Source organism: Solanum lycopersicum, chromosome 7 (genome assembly GCF_036512215.1).
Source record: "Solanum lycopersicum chromosome 7, SLM_r2.1".
Taxonomy (NCBI): domain Eukaryota; kingdom Viridiplantae; phylum Streptophyta; class Magnoliopsida; order Solanales; family Solanaceae; genus Solanum; species Solanum lycopersicum.
The window spans coordinates 57244061-57260302 of record NC_090806.1 but is presented as its reverse complement, the minus strand read 5'-3'; the positions used below and the strand labels follow the sequence as shown (position 1 = coordinate 57260302).

The 16242-nt window shown below is 34.2% G+C and overlaps 1 protein-coding gene across 1 annotated transcript; it reads right to left on the bottom strand.

The window, feature by feature from the left end:
• Positions 1-2234: 2234 nt before the first annotated feature.
• On the bottom strand, positions 2235-15348 carry LOC101248218 (probable polygalacturonase). Its single transcript, XM_004243649.5, has 5 exons — positions 14659-15348; positions 4904-5024; positions 3928-4176; positions 3345-3498; positions 2235-3022 (listed from the first exon to the last, which is right to left on the bottom strand). Exons 1-5 carry the CDS (start codon positions 15091-15093, stop codon positions 2497-2499), a joined length of 1485 nt encoding a protein of 494 aa, XP_004243697.1. The 5' UTR covers positions 15094-15348; the 3' UTR covers positions 2235-2496.
• Between the last annotated feature and the right edge of the window lie 894 nt (positions 15349-16242).

Sequence of the window (16242 nt, the reverse complement as noted above, 5' to 3'; positions counted from 1 at the left end):
ATATTATTGAAGATATATTTTCTAAAAGATGTTCTAACAATGACCTATCACCTAAATTTACACATTTCTTTAGCTTTACTATTACCATCGTGTAACGGCCCTTGTTTCTTTGCAAATACACAAGGGTAATTTCCAATTTCCATGTAATTTTACTTCTTTCTTAAGACAATATATACAAAATATATATATATATATATATATATATATATATATATATATATTAAAACACTTAATTGCATTCGGTTAGTTAGGTGATTTTTTTTAAGTCACCCATATGAAAATGTTAATATTTATATGAAAAAACGTACATACGAAAAAAGAGATGTAAAAATAGAATCTATATCAGGATGATATTTATTAAAATGTATGTAAGTCTCAGTTTATTATTAAAATTTACTTTTGATTATTTGATCACATCTTTAGTGAGCTATTTCTTGACAGTCTAATTTATAAATGCATACTTATATCTTCTGGCTATATTTTTTACTAAAATGAAGTGCACAATAGATAAGTTCATACGTTTGAACAATTATTCATATCTGTTTACTACTCAATTTTTTTTATTCTTTTATCGAAAGAAATTAAAGTTTGTACAAATCATTATAACGTATTTTCAGGAAAAGTGAGCAGTACTTCCTCGGTCCAATATTAGAAGCACGTTTACTAAAAATATTTATCTCATATTATTTGATCAGTTATTAAATTAGAATAAAATTAATTAATTTTTCTCATTTCTATAATTAATATAATTTAAAAAGTTTAAACAAATTCTAAAGATACAAGATTTCTTTTTTCAAAAGGATAATTAATACTCCCTCCCTCCATCTTCTTGTCCACTATACTATTTAAGATGCCTTATAATACTTGTTCGCTATATTATCTTGAGATATCTTATAATAGTAGAAATACATTAATATTTTTTTTTTAAATTTGACTCTTTCAAACACTTTTTTAAAAAAAATTAAATGAATTAAAAAAGTTAACCAAGCGCGATTTGTTTAGGAAAATACTTGTCAAATTAATGAGGAAACACAAACTGTTTTTTTTCTTTTGAAAAACACTTCTCTAAAAATTCATTTTAAAAAATGCTTCTAAAATAAGTTGTTTTCAGCGATAATACCAAACATGCTCTTAATTCATGTGTCAAGTTAATAGTGAACACCTATTGTTACACAAAGAAAGTATAAACAAAAGAAAAATAATAAAATTGATCAGTCTATTTATAAATTTATGATTATTATGCAAAATAAAAAATATTCATCTAATATAAAACGAAGAGAGTATCATTTAGCAAAACAATTAGACAAAGTTTCACGGAGTGTCAATTGTCATGTTTAAGTTTTGTCCTCGTATAAAAAGCAACTAATTTTTGCTCATCCTTATTTATCTTATTTTTTAGTGTCATAGAAAATTGAAGATATATTATTGCTTATTTGTGATTTGAATTTGTTTGATTGAAGAAGTTTGAAAAGTATCATGATTGAATTTTTGTTGAACTTATTTTCAAAGAAGACATAAAGTAGTTGCAAAAAGTTTTAAAAAAATAAAATTATTTTTTTCTCTTTCGTTTGACTAAAAACTACATCAGAGCTATATGAGTAACAATAAAAATATAAATGAGTTATTTCTAATATAATGAATATGTCATCTCAAAATTATAAAATTGAGGAATATATATTATTTTCCTATTTTTTTAATAAAAACTTGCAAGTTTTTCTATAAGAGGGCTCCATTTCCTTTTGTTTCAACTTGACTTGTAAATGCTTTTAGCAACGTACTTTGGTCCCTAAAATTTTCACCAAATGAGTTGAAATTTCAGTAGTCAACCAGTTGGGCTACATAAGATCTCCAATGAAAAAGAATCTAACGTTGCCTCGAGAAGTCATTATCGCATAAAATGCATATCTATAAGGAAAGAGATAAGTGTCAAAAGCACATTTAAACTAACATTTTTTTTGAGTTTCATACCTAAACTATCACTTTTTAGTTTGAGAATGTCATGTGTCAAAGTTTTTTCATATAAAAGAGAGAGTGCACTACACACACCACTGAGGTGTATTTCTCAAACTAAAAAGTGATAGTTTCGGTATGAAACTCATACTTTCAATAGTTTAGGCATGAAACTAAAAAACAATGAATAGTTTAGTTGTGTTTTTTAGAAAGAAAACGCGTTAATAGGAGCATGTCACTCTCTACTGACACAAATCATTGTCCCATAAAAAAAATTGAAACAGTTGAGTGGAAACTTCGTGCTGCTTTCACATTTCATACAAACTTAGTTTAATTAGCTGTTGGAATTTTTGAATACATAAAGCTGGATTTCATTGTTCTATGTACAGTGGAAAAGGAATATTACAAGTCTAGAAAAAGAAAAACTAGAAAATGACTGACTGGGCAATGAGTAGTTGGACTGAACATTAAAAAATATAGACATAAAAATCAGAGGCTGGCTACTGGGAAAATTGGCCCTAGAAAATGTGGAAATTTGAAACCATTTCAAAAGTCGTAATCTATGTCTGATGCATTCTGAGAGCCAGAACGTCGGACCAGATGTCCTTGCTCGTCATATAGGTCAAGGTTCTCACAGGGGGCGGGGAAGACGGTACCTATAACACGACCTTGAACGTGAGAGCACTGAAATATGTGTTTCTTCTTGTATGTTATCCCAATTGACATATCTCTGATAGTTAAATTTTTCACTGGAATTTCAGAATTTCCATGGATACGAACGGGTACACGAACTCCCTCACCGTGTATTGATGTGTAGCTTATGTCCTCTAGTACTGGTAGAGCTTTGGGATTAAACTCCCCTGCAGGATGTTCATTGTAATCTGTCTTGATGACGATCCCCACCCTAACGTTTACAAATGTCAAGTTCCTGTATGCTATGTGTCGTACATATCCTCCTCTGCCAGCTGCTGTTTTGATGCGAACAGCACGCCTTGAGTTCCAGACATGTACGTTTTCCACAATGACATTTGACACTCCACCAGACATCTCACTTCCTATCGATATGCCTGCACTGCATATTGTTCAACCGATGTGAGCGACATGCAATTTAAATGGTGTTACTCTTTCTGATTCTAACGTGCTATGTTGCCAGATTCTTTTTTTAACAAAAAGGCTCAAGATGAAAACAAAAAGTTGCATCTTTAAACCAAAGTTACTAATTGTCAGCAGGTTAACAATATCCACAGCAATGAACATTTTCCCAAATATACCAAAGCAAGAAAAACTGATGATTCCTTCCTCAGACAGCTAATGTGTTGAAATGCCATAGGTGCAATTGTTGTCAGAAATATCCAGGTCATAAAAACAAGTGTAAGTGCACATGGAAACCTCACCTGACCATTGAACGAACTACAAGATTTCGGATAATTATATTTTTTGAAGGCCGTCCATAAGAAATCCCATACTGATCCCAACCACTCTTTATTGCAATTCCATCATCTCCAACACTGATGTAACAGTTCTCGATCAACATATCTTCACATGAATCTGTCCAGAGCATACTAAAAACATCAAGAACTCGCACAGAGTAAGAGGGGAATAAGTAAACAATAAAGAAGTATGTATAGTATGAGAAAAATATCAACCTAAGAAGAATTCTCGTTCAACAGGTTTGCAAGAATTTTAGCATATTAAAATATCAGAGCTTAATTCTATTCCCTATAAAATGATAAACCAAAAAAAGAGCACAAATCGCCTCTATAAGCAGGTTAAACAAATATCTTCGAATATTTTGGTTTGCTTATTATTAATTTCATAAATAATAAAGTTCACAAGAAATCAATAAAATTTAGTCTAGAAATGTTATTGTTCAAAGCTGACCGATATATAATGCAGGCTGATCCTAACATGCATATAAAAGTGATTACTAGCTCAAGGTTTTCTATTGTCTGCAATGATGACATATTGGACATTTACCTGGATCTATGCCATCAGTATTCGGAGCATTGAAGATGGGTGCCAGAATTGTGACATTCTTGATTGTTACATTTTTGCAGTCATATGGATGAAGTGTCCAAAACGGAGAATCACGCAATGTTATATTAGAGATCACTATGTCACTAGACCACATTATCTGGACAAGCGGCCCTCTGGTATTGTTAAGAAGCCTCTGCTTGTACTTCTTCCACCATGCTTGACCCTGCCCATTAATGGTACCATTATGCCCTGTTGCCAGGAATATGTACAGATAATCAGATTGAGTTGATTAGCTTCATACTTCAGCGAAAATTTCAAAACACTTTACTATTCAAATCTGTAAACAATAACGTTGTGCATGATGCCAGAAAAGTCCACGCATCATCACATCATCTAGTTCACTACTGAACCTTTACGAAAACATGCAATAGATCTGATATAAAATATTGATATGTGTGTGAACAAATAATCCAATACTTATCCATACGTAAAGTGATTAAGTTTTATTTGTGAAATATGACAAATAAATTTTGGAGTGAAGTAGTGTCAATGCAAAGAAGAGTTTTTCTTCAGCAGTGTGGATGGAATATCTGTAATTTGAACACCAGCCACGGATGACTTCCGGTACAAAATTATAACAATGCACATTGACCTGCCACATGATTGATCTAAATGATTCACAATCATTGTAAAACAACAAAAGTAACATAACAACTCCTCAATCCCAAGCTAGTTCGGCTTGGCGTAAATCCTCAATATCTGTTTCGATCCATTTGGACCCAATTCATCCCAGTACTACGCAGTGGATTTAGTCACTAGCAATAATAATGATGAGAATATAACTAATATAGAAATACATCACTATTTTCAGCAACTTGGAAACTATGGGAACTTCACATTGCAAAATTCTTGCTGTTTTGGGTGAAGTTATAGGGTCAGTTTGACAGTCATAAACGTTCAGAAACAAGTTGCTAACCTGTGATTACAACATCTCTGAGATTCTGGCCATGGATTAAACTTCCATATCGTGGTCCAATATGTTCTCTCCCATACCCATATGAAGGCAAGGGAGGCATGAGAGGCCAGTACTTCTGATCCTGTTGAGCATCAGAGATATAAAGAGAAATACAGAAATGTCATAAGCTCAGCGACTTGAATTAAAACAAAATTAGATATAGTTTCAGAAATGAGAAATATGCAAAATGATGGGCCAGTATAAAAAAGTTATCAGCTAATTTTCTTAATGAATAAATGCCTCTAATTGTAAAAGAACAGAGAATGCTATTATACAACAACAAACCTAGTGAAGTTTCACAAAATGGGCTCAGGGGAGGGTAGAGTGTACACAGACTATAACACTGCCTCATGGAGGTAGAGAAGTTGTTTATGAAAGACCCTCGGCTGAAGTGCATCATTCCAAATAAAAGAAGAAAAAAACAGTGGAGAAAGCATAACGATGAATAAGAAAACAGTATAAAGTCTACAGGAGAGAAACAATAACAAAAGCAAAATAGTACGATATTCGGAATACAATAAACAACATATGACAAGAACTACAAGGACACGACTAAACCTACACCAGACGCTAAACCTTCACAAGGCAAGACAACACTCTACACCTACTATCCTTTTACCCTAATACGCGACCTCCACTCCTTCCTATCTAAAGTCATCTACTCGGTAATATGAAGTTGCGCCATGTATTGTCTAATCACCTCTCCCAACTATCTTTTCGCCCTACCCCTACCCCTTCGCGTACTCCCCAGAGCCAGTCTCTCACACCTCCTCACGGGGGTGCAAATGCACCTCCTCTCCACATACCCAAACTATCTTAGTCTCACTTCCCTCGTCTTGTCCGCCACAGAGGCCACTCCCACAGAGAACGACACTATATTGACAAAAATTGTAGTCCCTCCATTAGGACTTGAATCCCTTTTCTAACTTTGCACAGTCATTAGTATTAGAGTTACAAACTGCAAAAATGCCTAATATAAGGTGGTAGCATGGAGGCCAAAGTATTACTTTTTGTCATGGAGGAAAAAAGTTGAACTGGCAAAGATATTAAAAGGCACTCCGAGAAACTTTTCATGGATTATTTTCCAAGTGTGTGTTATCCTGTCATGGACAAAATAAGAAGATGGGCATCTATGTTAATCAGACCCTTCAATATTCTTGCTGAAGCCTGCACCCAAGTTGATCCAACACAATTTGGTTGTGGGTGTGGTCAGCATAACTGGATTGCTTTAATTATGCCTATTGCCAATAAGTATAGGTTATAGGGCATTTAGATTGATCTTACGTTTATGTCACACACACACACGCACATATATATATATATACACACAAACACACACGTAAGGTGACACTTCGCTGTTATACGAGATAACTTATTAATTAAGCACTAAGTGTTTATAAAGAATTTAGTTATACTAGCTTTAATTAATTGTCAAAAAATAAACTTATGCAGCAGTATATATCTATAAGTATACCTACGGATTAATGACACACATAGTACTTCTCAACTAATTTAACTCACAGATTTTATTCTCACTATAACTGATAGAGTTAACCACTGCGAAGGATATGAGTCTGATTTGAGCATCATGACCATCATTGCTGAATTAATCAAATTCCTTTAAATTCCTATTACAGTAGTACTTTCTTTTTTAGATGTGACTAAGTACCTACGACGGAAGTCTTCAAATTTGCTCGCATTAGAATCCCTTTCCCTAAGAATCCATGAAAGCTTCTATAGTTCCGAACTTTACGAATGGAGGCTAGACCAAGTCAGAGAAAAGAGTTAGGATTCAACACATACACCCATTAGCGAAATCCTTGTTTGATGATTCTACCTATTTCTATGGCACACTGAACAGAACTCCCTCCATTAAAGTCTGTCTGAGCTTCCTGCATGGAAGGTAGAGGAAAGGGGAAGAAGAGACACTTCTTTTCATAGTGTTCATTTTTCTTAATTTCAGTGAGAGTTGTTATTTTTGAATTGCAGGGATGTGTCATCACTAGTGTGTGATTTGCACACACTTCTTCTGTTGGCTTATTCTTGGACAAGTGTCAAATAGGTCACACCCTTGTTGAGATGTCTATGTATTTGGACAAATATAAACCACCTTTTTGTTAAATGTCAGTATGTCACTAGTCAGAGGCATAATGGAGATCAAGCAATAGAAGTTCACCTTGAGTAATGGGACAATTAGGGTTTGATAAAATAGTGAAAAGATCAAACAGCTTCAAATGATAGAAGTTCAGAATTCAGACTATTTTGCAAGAAGTAGGTAATGGTCTAGAAGGCCTCAAGCAAATCACAGTTTGTAAGAGCTTTAAAATATAACCATTCTACAGGTGGAAGAGAAGAAGAGCTTTTCCCAAGGGAATCTGTGATCTTGCTATTTACCATTGCTTTTATGAAACCAGATTGGCTGAAGTAGCAAGCCAAATGATTGATAAGTTTGACATACAAAATAAATTATCTTAAGCAGATTAAGGTGATATTCTATAGCCGATAATGTCTGTGGTAAATTCTCACCCACCTTTGAATTGAAATGTTAAGGCCTCCACCAAGCCAATCACCAATATACCTTGAGTTTGACATAACCAGGGCAGTTTTACCCAAAGGATAAACCTTGGTGTCAAAAAGGCAAAATAGCTGCATGTCTTTTAGTACTTTCTAGGCAAATAGCTACATCCTTCCTCGTTAAATAGATGTAACATAATGTAATAATGGAACTCGAGGTCGGAGATGGACCAATTTATAGGAAGGTCAATGAGGCAGAACATTTTTGCAGGACTAAGCCCTGTTTGTGTCTTGTTAAGAAATATCACATCGGAAAAGGGATAGGAATTTGGTATCCTTATATGGACTTGGACAATCTTCCCCATAAGTTTAGCTTTTTGGGTTGAGTTAGGCCAAGATCCATTTTTACATGGTATCAGAGCCTCCACGATCTTGGTAAAGAAGAAAAGAGCTTTTGCTACCGGCGAGTGGCTATTACCCATAGATGACGCCCATCTGGCCAATGATTATGTTAACTGTTAATTATGGTATATTTGGATAGTATAGATATGAGAATATTTAAATAAAGTATGATTAGATAGTCTAGATATGAGAATATACCCTAATCCCTTTAATTATGTAGTTAAGATATTATGTACTCCCTCCATTTCAAAAAGAAAAGAATGACTTCTTTCTTTTTTTGCAACAACTTTTCATGTGGCATGTTTAAGGCCACAAGATTAAAGGACAATTTTATACATCTAACATAATCAAAAGTCTTCTTTATTTTCTTAAACTCCTTATCAAGTCAAACTAGACCATTCTTTGTGAAACAAAGGGAGTAATATTTTATTAGTTTCTTTCCTTATTTACATTATCAGTAACAACTATTTAATCCCATCAACTTGAGAGAATAATCAATCAATTCAAATTCCCCATCTCTTCTTTTTCTTCTTCTAATTTCTCATGGTATCAGAGACACAAGGCTTTTTTTTCAGCCCCCTCTATCTGAATGTTAAAAAAAGAAAAAGAAAAAAAAGGGAGGGATCGATCAATAGCTCTTACATCAATCATATCAGATTCACTTCATTCTCACCTCCCTCCTTCTCTCTTTCTCCAGGTCTAATTTCTTTCTATCTTACATTTGATTGTCTACTTCTTTGTTTCTCCAGTTGAAGACTACTTCGTCAATACTTCTCTTTGTGACAAACAAAAATGCCTCATAACCAAACTGATAATCAGATTACTCAGAATCATATTGTTAAGTCAATTGTTTCTTCTACACCATCACTGGCAATTACTACGGTAAAGTTAGATGGTAGTGATTATAACACCTCTTGGGCAGCATCTGTAGAATTGTGGTTTATAGGTCAATGATTTCAAGATCACTTGCTCAAAAACAGTAGTAATATTGGAGCAACTGATAGACCTGCTTGGGTTAAAATTGATGCACAATTGTGTAGTGTTATGTGGAATTCACTTGATCCTAAGTTGTTAAATTTATTTCAAGTCTTGTAGAAATTGCAAAGTGTGGAACAAAGCCAAAACGTTGTATACAAATGATAACTCACTTTCAAAGTTGTGTCAAATATTGTTCATTTACAAAAATCAACAAGAGATGGCAACTTATATGGGTCAGGTAGAATTCTTAAAGGATAAATTTGATTCTCATTGAGTAGGAGACACAACGAGACAGGTTCTTTATGGTCTTGGCTTTGATTGGGTTGCCAGCAGACCTAACCTCAGTTAGTGACCAAATCCTTTCTAGCCCATCTATTCCTACCTTGGAACTTGGAAGAAGTAATTGCAAGATTACTACGCATCACATCTGCACCACTAGAGGTAAATTCTTATGATGCATTTATCATGGCGGTCCAAACTAATAATTTCCAAGGTGGATACAGGAAAGGAAAATGTAGGAACAATAAACATTGCACTCATTGTAACAACGGAGGATATATACGAGAGGAATGTCGACTTCTCGTCTTACATTGTACTCATTGTAATTGTAATAAGGGAGGGCATATAAGAGAAGAATGTCGGCTTCTTCATGGTAAGCCTCCAAACAATAATGATCGTCCTCGACACACCGCAAATATGACTCATAATGGAGATGATATTCTACTTATACCTAATGCCAAGGATGGATCATCTCAATTAATTGGAGCATACTATAATGACTACCTTCAGTACCAAACATCAAGGCAACACTTATCAATCTCATCGTATGCTTGCACAGAACAATCTGGTAACTCCTTTGCTTATGTCGCACAGTCTTTATATAAGAGAAGAATGTCAATTTCTTCATGGTAAGCCTCCACACAATAATGATCGTCCTCGACACACAACAAATATGACTCAAAACAAAAATGATATTCTATCTATACCTAATGCCAAGGATGGATCATCTCAATCAGTCACTTCAACTGCTCCACTGGAGCAGACTATAATGACTACCTTCAGTACCAAACATCAAGGCAACAACTATCAACCTCTTCTTTTACTTCTTCTAATTTCTTATTAACAGAAGTAGGACCAATGATATATGCATGAACCCTGTATTCAAGGGAAGAAAACTCATTCAGACAAGTCACTGTGCGTTAATTTTCCAGTGACTTTCTAGGATTGTTCTCTGTCAACCCCATATCTGTCGAATTTTGTGTAGAACCATGCATCTTTCCGTGACTAATTTTTCATATTTAATTTATGTAGCACCGTGCTATCTTTTCGGTGACTACTTTCTCATATCTAATTTGTGTAGCACCATGTTGCGTAGCACCATGCCATCCTTCCGGTGACTACTTTTCCATAGTTGATTTGTGTAACACCAAGACATCCTTATGGTGACTACTTTTTCATATTTAATTTGTGTAACACCGAGTCATCCTTCCGATGACTATCTTATTATCTTATTCGTGTAGCACATCTCTCCGAAATACTTTTCATATTTAACGTGCATAGTACCATGGATTTTTTTGAATCACTTTCTTATATCTGAGTTGCATAGCACCATTTGTTTTTTCGGTGACTTCTCAAATTTGATTCGCATTGTCCTATTCGTCTTTCCGGTGACTTCTCAAATCTGATTTGCATAGGGTTGGGCCATCATTCCATCCCTACCCATATAATTTCTCTTTTTTAGTAGGGTCGTGCCATCAACTCCGACCCTGTCCATATTATTTCTCTTTTTCAATAAGGTTTTGCCGTCAACCTGACCTTTCCTATACAATTCCTATTTTTCAATTGGGTCGTGTCATCATTCGGACCTACCCATATAATTTTATTTCTTAGATTCTGACCACTTTCGGCCATCAAATCTATTACTCTAGCATAGGAGCATGTTCCGGCCATTCTTTTGGTGATTGTCTTATTTAATATCGACTCGTTTATTAATTCCAACATGATCCATATACTATATACTAGATTTTGAGTACTTCTCGGCGACCGGTGCATTGTGAAGAAGTCTATATGGAGCAACCACCTAATTTTGTGTCCTAGTTAGAAATAATAATAGGAATAGGATTAATATAGTGTCCTACTTAGAAAAGGATTGTATTGTCGGGTCCTAGTTGGACAAAGATTGTCTATAAATAGGGTCTCTCTGTAATAATATAGATACAACAATTCCATAATATTTTTCTCCTATATTTCTCCTATGGTATCACAATCAGGCCCATCCTGATTCTTTGTTCACTGATGTTGGCCCCCCACATCATTGTGTCCACGCTCCGGTTAACGAGGTCTGGGCGTGCGGGAGGAGTGTTAAGAATTCTCACATGGTAAAAGGGATGAGAATTTCATCTCCTTATATGGACTTGGACAATCTTCCCCTCATAAGCTAGCTTTCGAGGTTCAGTTAGGCCCAAGATCCATCTTTACATGTCTTAAATAACAAAATGTTTTGTCATCTTCCACAAATGTTTCTGTTTTCATGTCCAAACACATTAGTCTGTTTTGATTTTGGAAACAAAATAGAACTATCAAAATAGACTTGAAGTTTATTCTCACAGAAAGCCCAAAGACCAAAACGCCGAAAGAAATTGAAAAAAGAAGCAACTCTAAGAAAAGAGAAAAAAATGTTAAAGGGATCGAGGAACTTGACTCACAAGACACATGGTGATCTCAGTAGGAAAAAATACAGTCTTCCGATAACATTGACACAGAATGTCAAGCCCAAGATTACATACTTGAGAAACCATTCACTCAGCTATATGCATGCCTTACCTCGATGACATATTAATATGAAAGCATCATATATAACCAACTACGATTTCCAGTTAGTTCAAAAGTAAACCTACAACAGAACCCTCCCATCTGTAACCACACTTACCAACAGGAATTAAAAACTTTAAGCAGTAATAACTGGAGGGGGTGGAGGAAATAAATAGAGGCAATATACACATGCAGCAACTGGAAATTTGACATCATCAAATCCTTTTAATTTGGACTTAGTAACGAAAAACATCATGTCTTAACTCTTATACCACCCATAGCCAAAATACATAGTCAACGCAGGCAAACACTGCAACAAACTCGGTTCTTTGATCACTTAATCCACTTATTTTTGGATAACAATCACAAGGAGTTGTCAAAAGCTTAGATGGATAACAAGATCATAAGGAATCATAAATCGAAGCATGATCAAAAACCATGTAACACATAGAAGACATCGAAGAGAAAGAATGAGGAGAAACAACCAGCAAGTCACTCATACAGAGTATATAAAGAGGTAAACTATAAGACTGCCAATACAAAGAACCTATGGAATTGTAAATCAGAGATAGACCACACTCCCTCCACCACCTAGGCATTGAAGAGAAAAAGAGGAGAAACAACCAGAAATACAGTACATATAGAGAATATTAAAAGAGGTGAGCTATAAGAGGAGAAACAACCAGAAATTCAGTACTTAAAGAGAATATTAAAAGAGGTGAACTATAAGTGAACACTGAAACAGAGAACCTAAGGAATCATAAATGAGAGATAGATCAGTCTCCCTGCGCCACCTATGCATTAAAGTAAAAGAATGAGGAGAAATAACCAGACAAATAAGAGATTATTAAAAACAGGTGAACCGAGACAAAGGCCAAAGCAGAGCCCAAAGATCTATGTTGATGCACCAAAAGATAATGCAGGTGCAGATGGAATGTGACCCAAGAAGTGGTTGTAAAAGCAGTTAATATTCACAAATAAGGAACTATTTAGAAGTTTTCAACTACAGTCTCTAGTGGGATTATATTCCATCTGTCCTATTCAATTAGTCCTGTTGTCCTCTTCATGCTACAGAGCTCTAGTCCAATTATGATATGCTTCGGAATATACTGCATCCTTCCTATTAAATTAGTCCTAATTTGACTCGCAACATAAGAGAAGTTGGAAATATGTGTTGTTAAGTAATTGATCAGGGAACATGTGGGGGCTATACATAGAATTTTTATATTATTGAAGAACAGAAACATAAGAGTGTTCGATAATTTTGTTCAACGTTCATAAGACTCAAGAATTCAAGATCATTTAACTAAGAAAATTTAAAATTTTATACTTATATTTAGATCCCTCCCTATTATACTAACTATAAGCAATTATGTTTATTTTTTGCCACTCTTGTCCGTGTATACAATCCAAATTATCATCTTACACTCCAAGATAACCTAGTGGTGTCTCACAAATGGGACAAAGGGATCAGTTGAAAAGTTAGCTTGTTAGATAAGAGAACATCAAATCAGAATTTAAATTTGATTTATCCACATGAACTTAGAAATTAGAAAATTCAAAGTTGTATAAAATAGTGATATTTTTACTGATGAGACAAATAAATTAGGTGATTTCTTCCTATATGCCTAAGTCATAATGGTAGAGTTACTTGGTACATGTATTGGTGGGAGGATGCAGGTATACGGTGGAAAAATCAAGGTACTCTCAGCTGGCCGTGCACTGCCAATATGAAAAAACTTGAAAATAATAATAAAGATATTATTAAGTGGAATAATCTCAAACATTATGAGAAGCATATAGGATGTATTAAGATTTTCCTAATAATTACAAAATATCCTTTTTAAGGAAAGTTGACTCATTTTGGTAGAAAAAAGTAGAAGTAAGAGATATAATAGGACAAAGAGAGTACTTTCCAGAGATTAAGGAGATCTACTCTACTATAAATATAGAGCAATTATTAGACTTACTTGTTGGCTTCTTCCTTCAAGTACTTAATCAGTTAAGAATAAATTAGAGGTACAATTTTATCATTTTACAGTTTAAAAAGATATTAGAAGTACAAGTTTGCTAAGGATTAGGGAGTTATAGACATTTTTACAATAAACAACAGGGTCTGCAACTTTATATTCCATTTGCATTTGGCTTTGATCATTTAACTTCAGATTTTCCTAAAGTTTTACCTTTAAAACTCAAGTGTGTTATCTTCCTTTGTTCTTCTGCTAGCTAGAGACAAACCTATGGCTTTATGATTATAATAGTTGCTAAACCTAAATGAATTGGAAAAGAGAGTAGAATCAGAAGTTTAAGAATATAAACAGAGGCAAGTGGAAAGCCATAAGTTATGACCTCATCAACTATGAAAAAAGAAATTTATGGTGAATTAAGGCAGATGAGTTAAGAAGTATTGGAGGTAATATATATCAAAATAGTTCTATACATATTAAGGTTATAGGAACATATATGATATTTCACCACCAACAAAGAAAGTACATAACAATGAAGGTGGAAAGCATACCACAATCATACACATAGAATCCCTATCAAGCATCATCGATGTTCTAATGCAATGTAATCTAACCAACAATAGTTTTCTGCAAGTGTTTAATTGATGTCAATAGAGAAAGAGTCTTTAGCATAGATCCACTACAAATAGCTTCTCCGAGATCTTCATCTACAACTCAAGTTAGGAAACTGTTTGATCCTCACTTCTCGAACAACCAAGTATGAGACACAACAAAACAACAACAACAACATATCCAGTGAAATCCCACAAGTGAGGTTTGGGGAGGGTAGAACGTATGCCCGACCATACCAAGTATCAGACACATCCACCATATATAGCATTACCTTACACAATTTCTCAACATCCAAATCATGTGTAGCAAGCTTGTCTACCACAATGAGCGAAAGTTCATACAGTAAACTATAAGCAATTAGCAGTTAATTTCTACTGTGCAGAATGCAAAATTCAAAACTTCTAAACATTGACAGATGAAGAGAGTACTTACGTCAACACCCAATATCACAGCTCCCTCAGCAAGGAAGAGAGTCATATGACTAGTAAGATTAAAGGGTGCCGTTAACCAATATCCAGGTGGCACATTGAGCTGTCCACCACCTTTCTTACCAAGCTTAGAAATAGCCAACACTGCCCTCTCAAATGCCGCCGTATTCAATGTAACTCCGTCACCAACCCCTCCAAACTCCGTCAAATTAAACGCCACCGTCCTCAGCTTCGGCATCTCCCTCACCGGAAAATCCCGCCGGAAAAACAAGATTCCGGTGGTAGCATCCTTTTGCCAGAATAGAACAGAAAATATAACGGCGATCCATAGAATAGTCAAAAGGGTTTTGGGGTTAGAGAACAGTGACGTGATCCATGGACGTGGGTGGTGAAATTGAGACCACCGGGATGAAGACGATGGTGTTAGAGTCTCAACCATAATGTAGAAAATTCGAATTTTTTCAAAGTGTGGATAGGAGAAATGTGATTGTGTGCATGAAAGTATATTAGCAAAAAACAATAATATGAAGTGAATTATGAATTTGGAAGGTGAAGTGTAGCAGTCTGGATCAGTGAGGGGTTAGGTAAATGTTGATGAATTGCATTCTAAGCAAGTATTGCCTTAATTTGAAAACAGTTGGTGTTATGTTCTTTTTTGTTCTACTTGCTGACAATTTGCCCTAATTAAAAGACATGTTCCATTATAATTATAATATTTGTTAATGTAATATAGTTTTAATTTTTTAAAAAATACTTCTCTGTCAACTTAATTATGAAAAAGAGTCAAAAATATCATTCTATTTTTATTTATTGATTATATTTTTCGCTAATTATATTAAAAGGCTAACAGATTCACTCATGTTATTACCAAATTTATAAAGAGGTATATCTTTTTAACATTTTTTCATCATACAAGGTCAAGAATTCATGTAGCCTGATATTTAGGTGGCATAGATATTTTGTGATATGTTATATTAGAGTTAGATTATTTTACTTTTTAGATTTTAATCTTTTTTGTTTTTAATTTTTCCTTTTCTTTTCTCTTTTTCACTATTATCCTTTAAAGTTGGGAAGGAAAAAATATATATAGCGTTACATAATACGTGTCATTCATTTTATTCAAATGTCAGCCCATGTAGGCTTTCACCTTGTCATGGTAAAAATATGTTAAAAAAGAAGAATATTTTTTGTTAATTTTGATAATGACCCAGAGTATAAATAGGAATAAACTTAGTTAATATACTAAAGAGAAATATTTTTTACCATTTTCCTAGTTAGTAGTTCAGGAGGTAACACGGTAAACTCATCATACATATTGCTATAAGCTTGTTACTTAAAATGGAAAGAGGCCTGAACAAGAGTGATACTACGATCCAAGCCATCGTGAGTGAAATTCATATTAAATCAATCAACTACTAATCCAAATTTAACCCATCAAACCAATTTACGAAACAAAGTCATTGTATAAAATAATAAGAAACAGTTAAAACGAAAAAAGGATCAAATTCTTATAAATTTAATCAATTATTCAAAATGTTGACGAAAGTTAACCTCCAAAAATTTGAAAGGAACCAAAACTCTAAGGTAT

Coding starts and splice junctions, on each gene's coding strand:
- LOC101248218 (XM_004243649.5), bottom strand. CDS start 15,093: ATGGTTGAGACTCTAACACCATCGTCTTCATCCCGGTGGTCTCAATTT. Junction 4,177..4,903: donor CAGAGATGTTGTAATCACAG/GTTAGCAACTTG, acceptor TCCTGGCAACAG/GGCATAATGGTACCATTAAT. Junction 3,499..3,927: donor TACTGATGGCATAGATCCAG/GTAAATGTCCAA, acceptor TGCTCTGGACAG/ATTCATGTGAAGATATGTTG.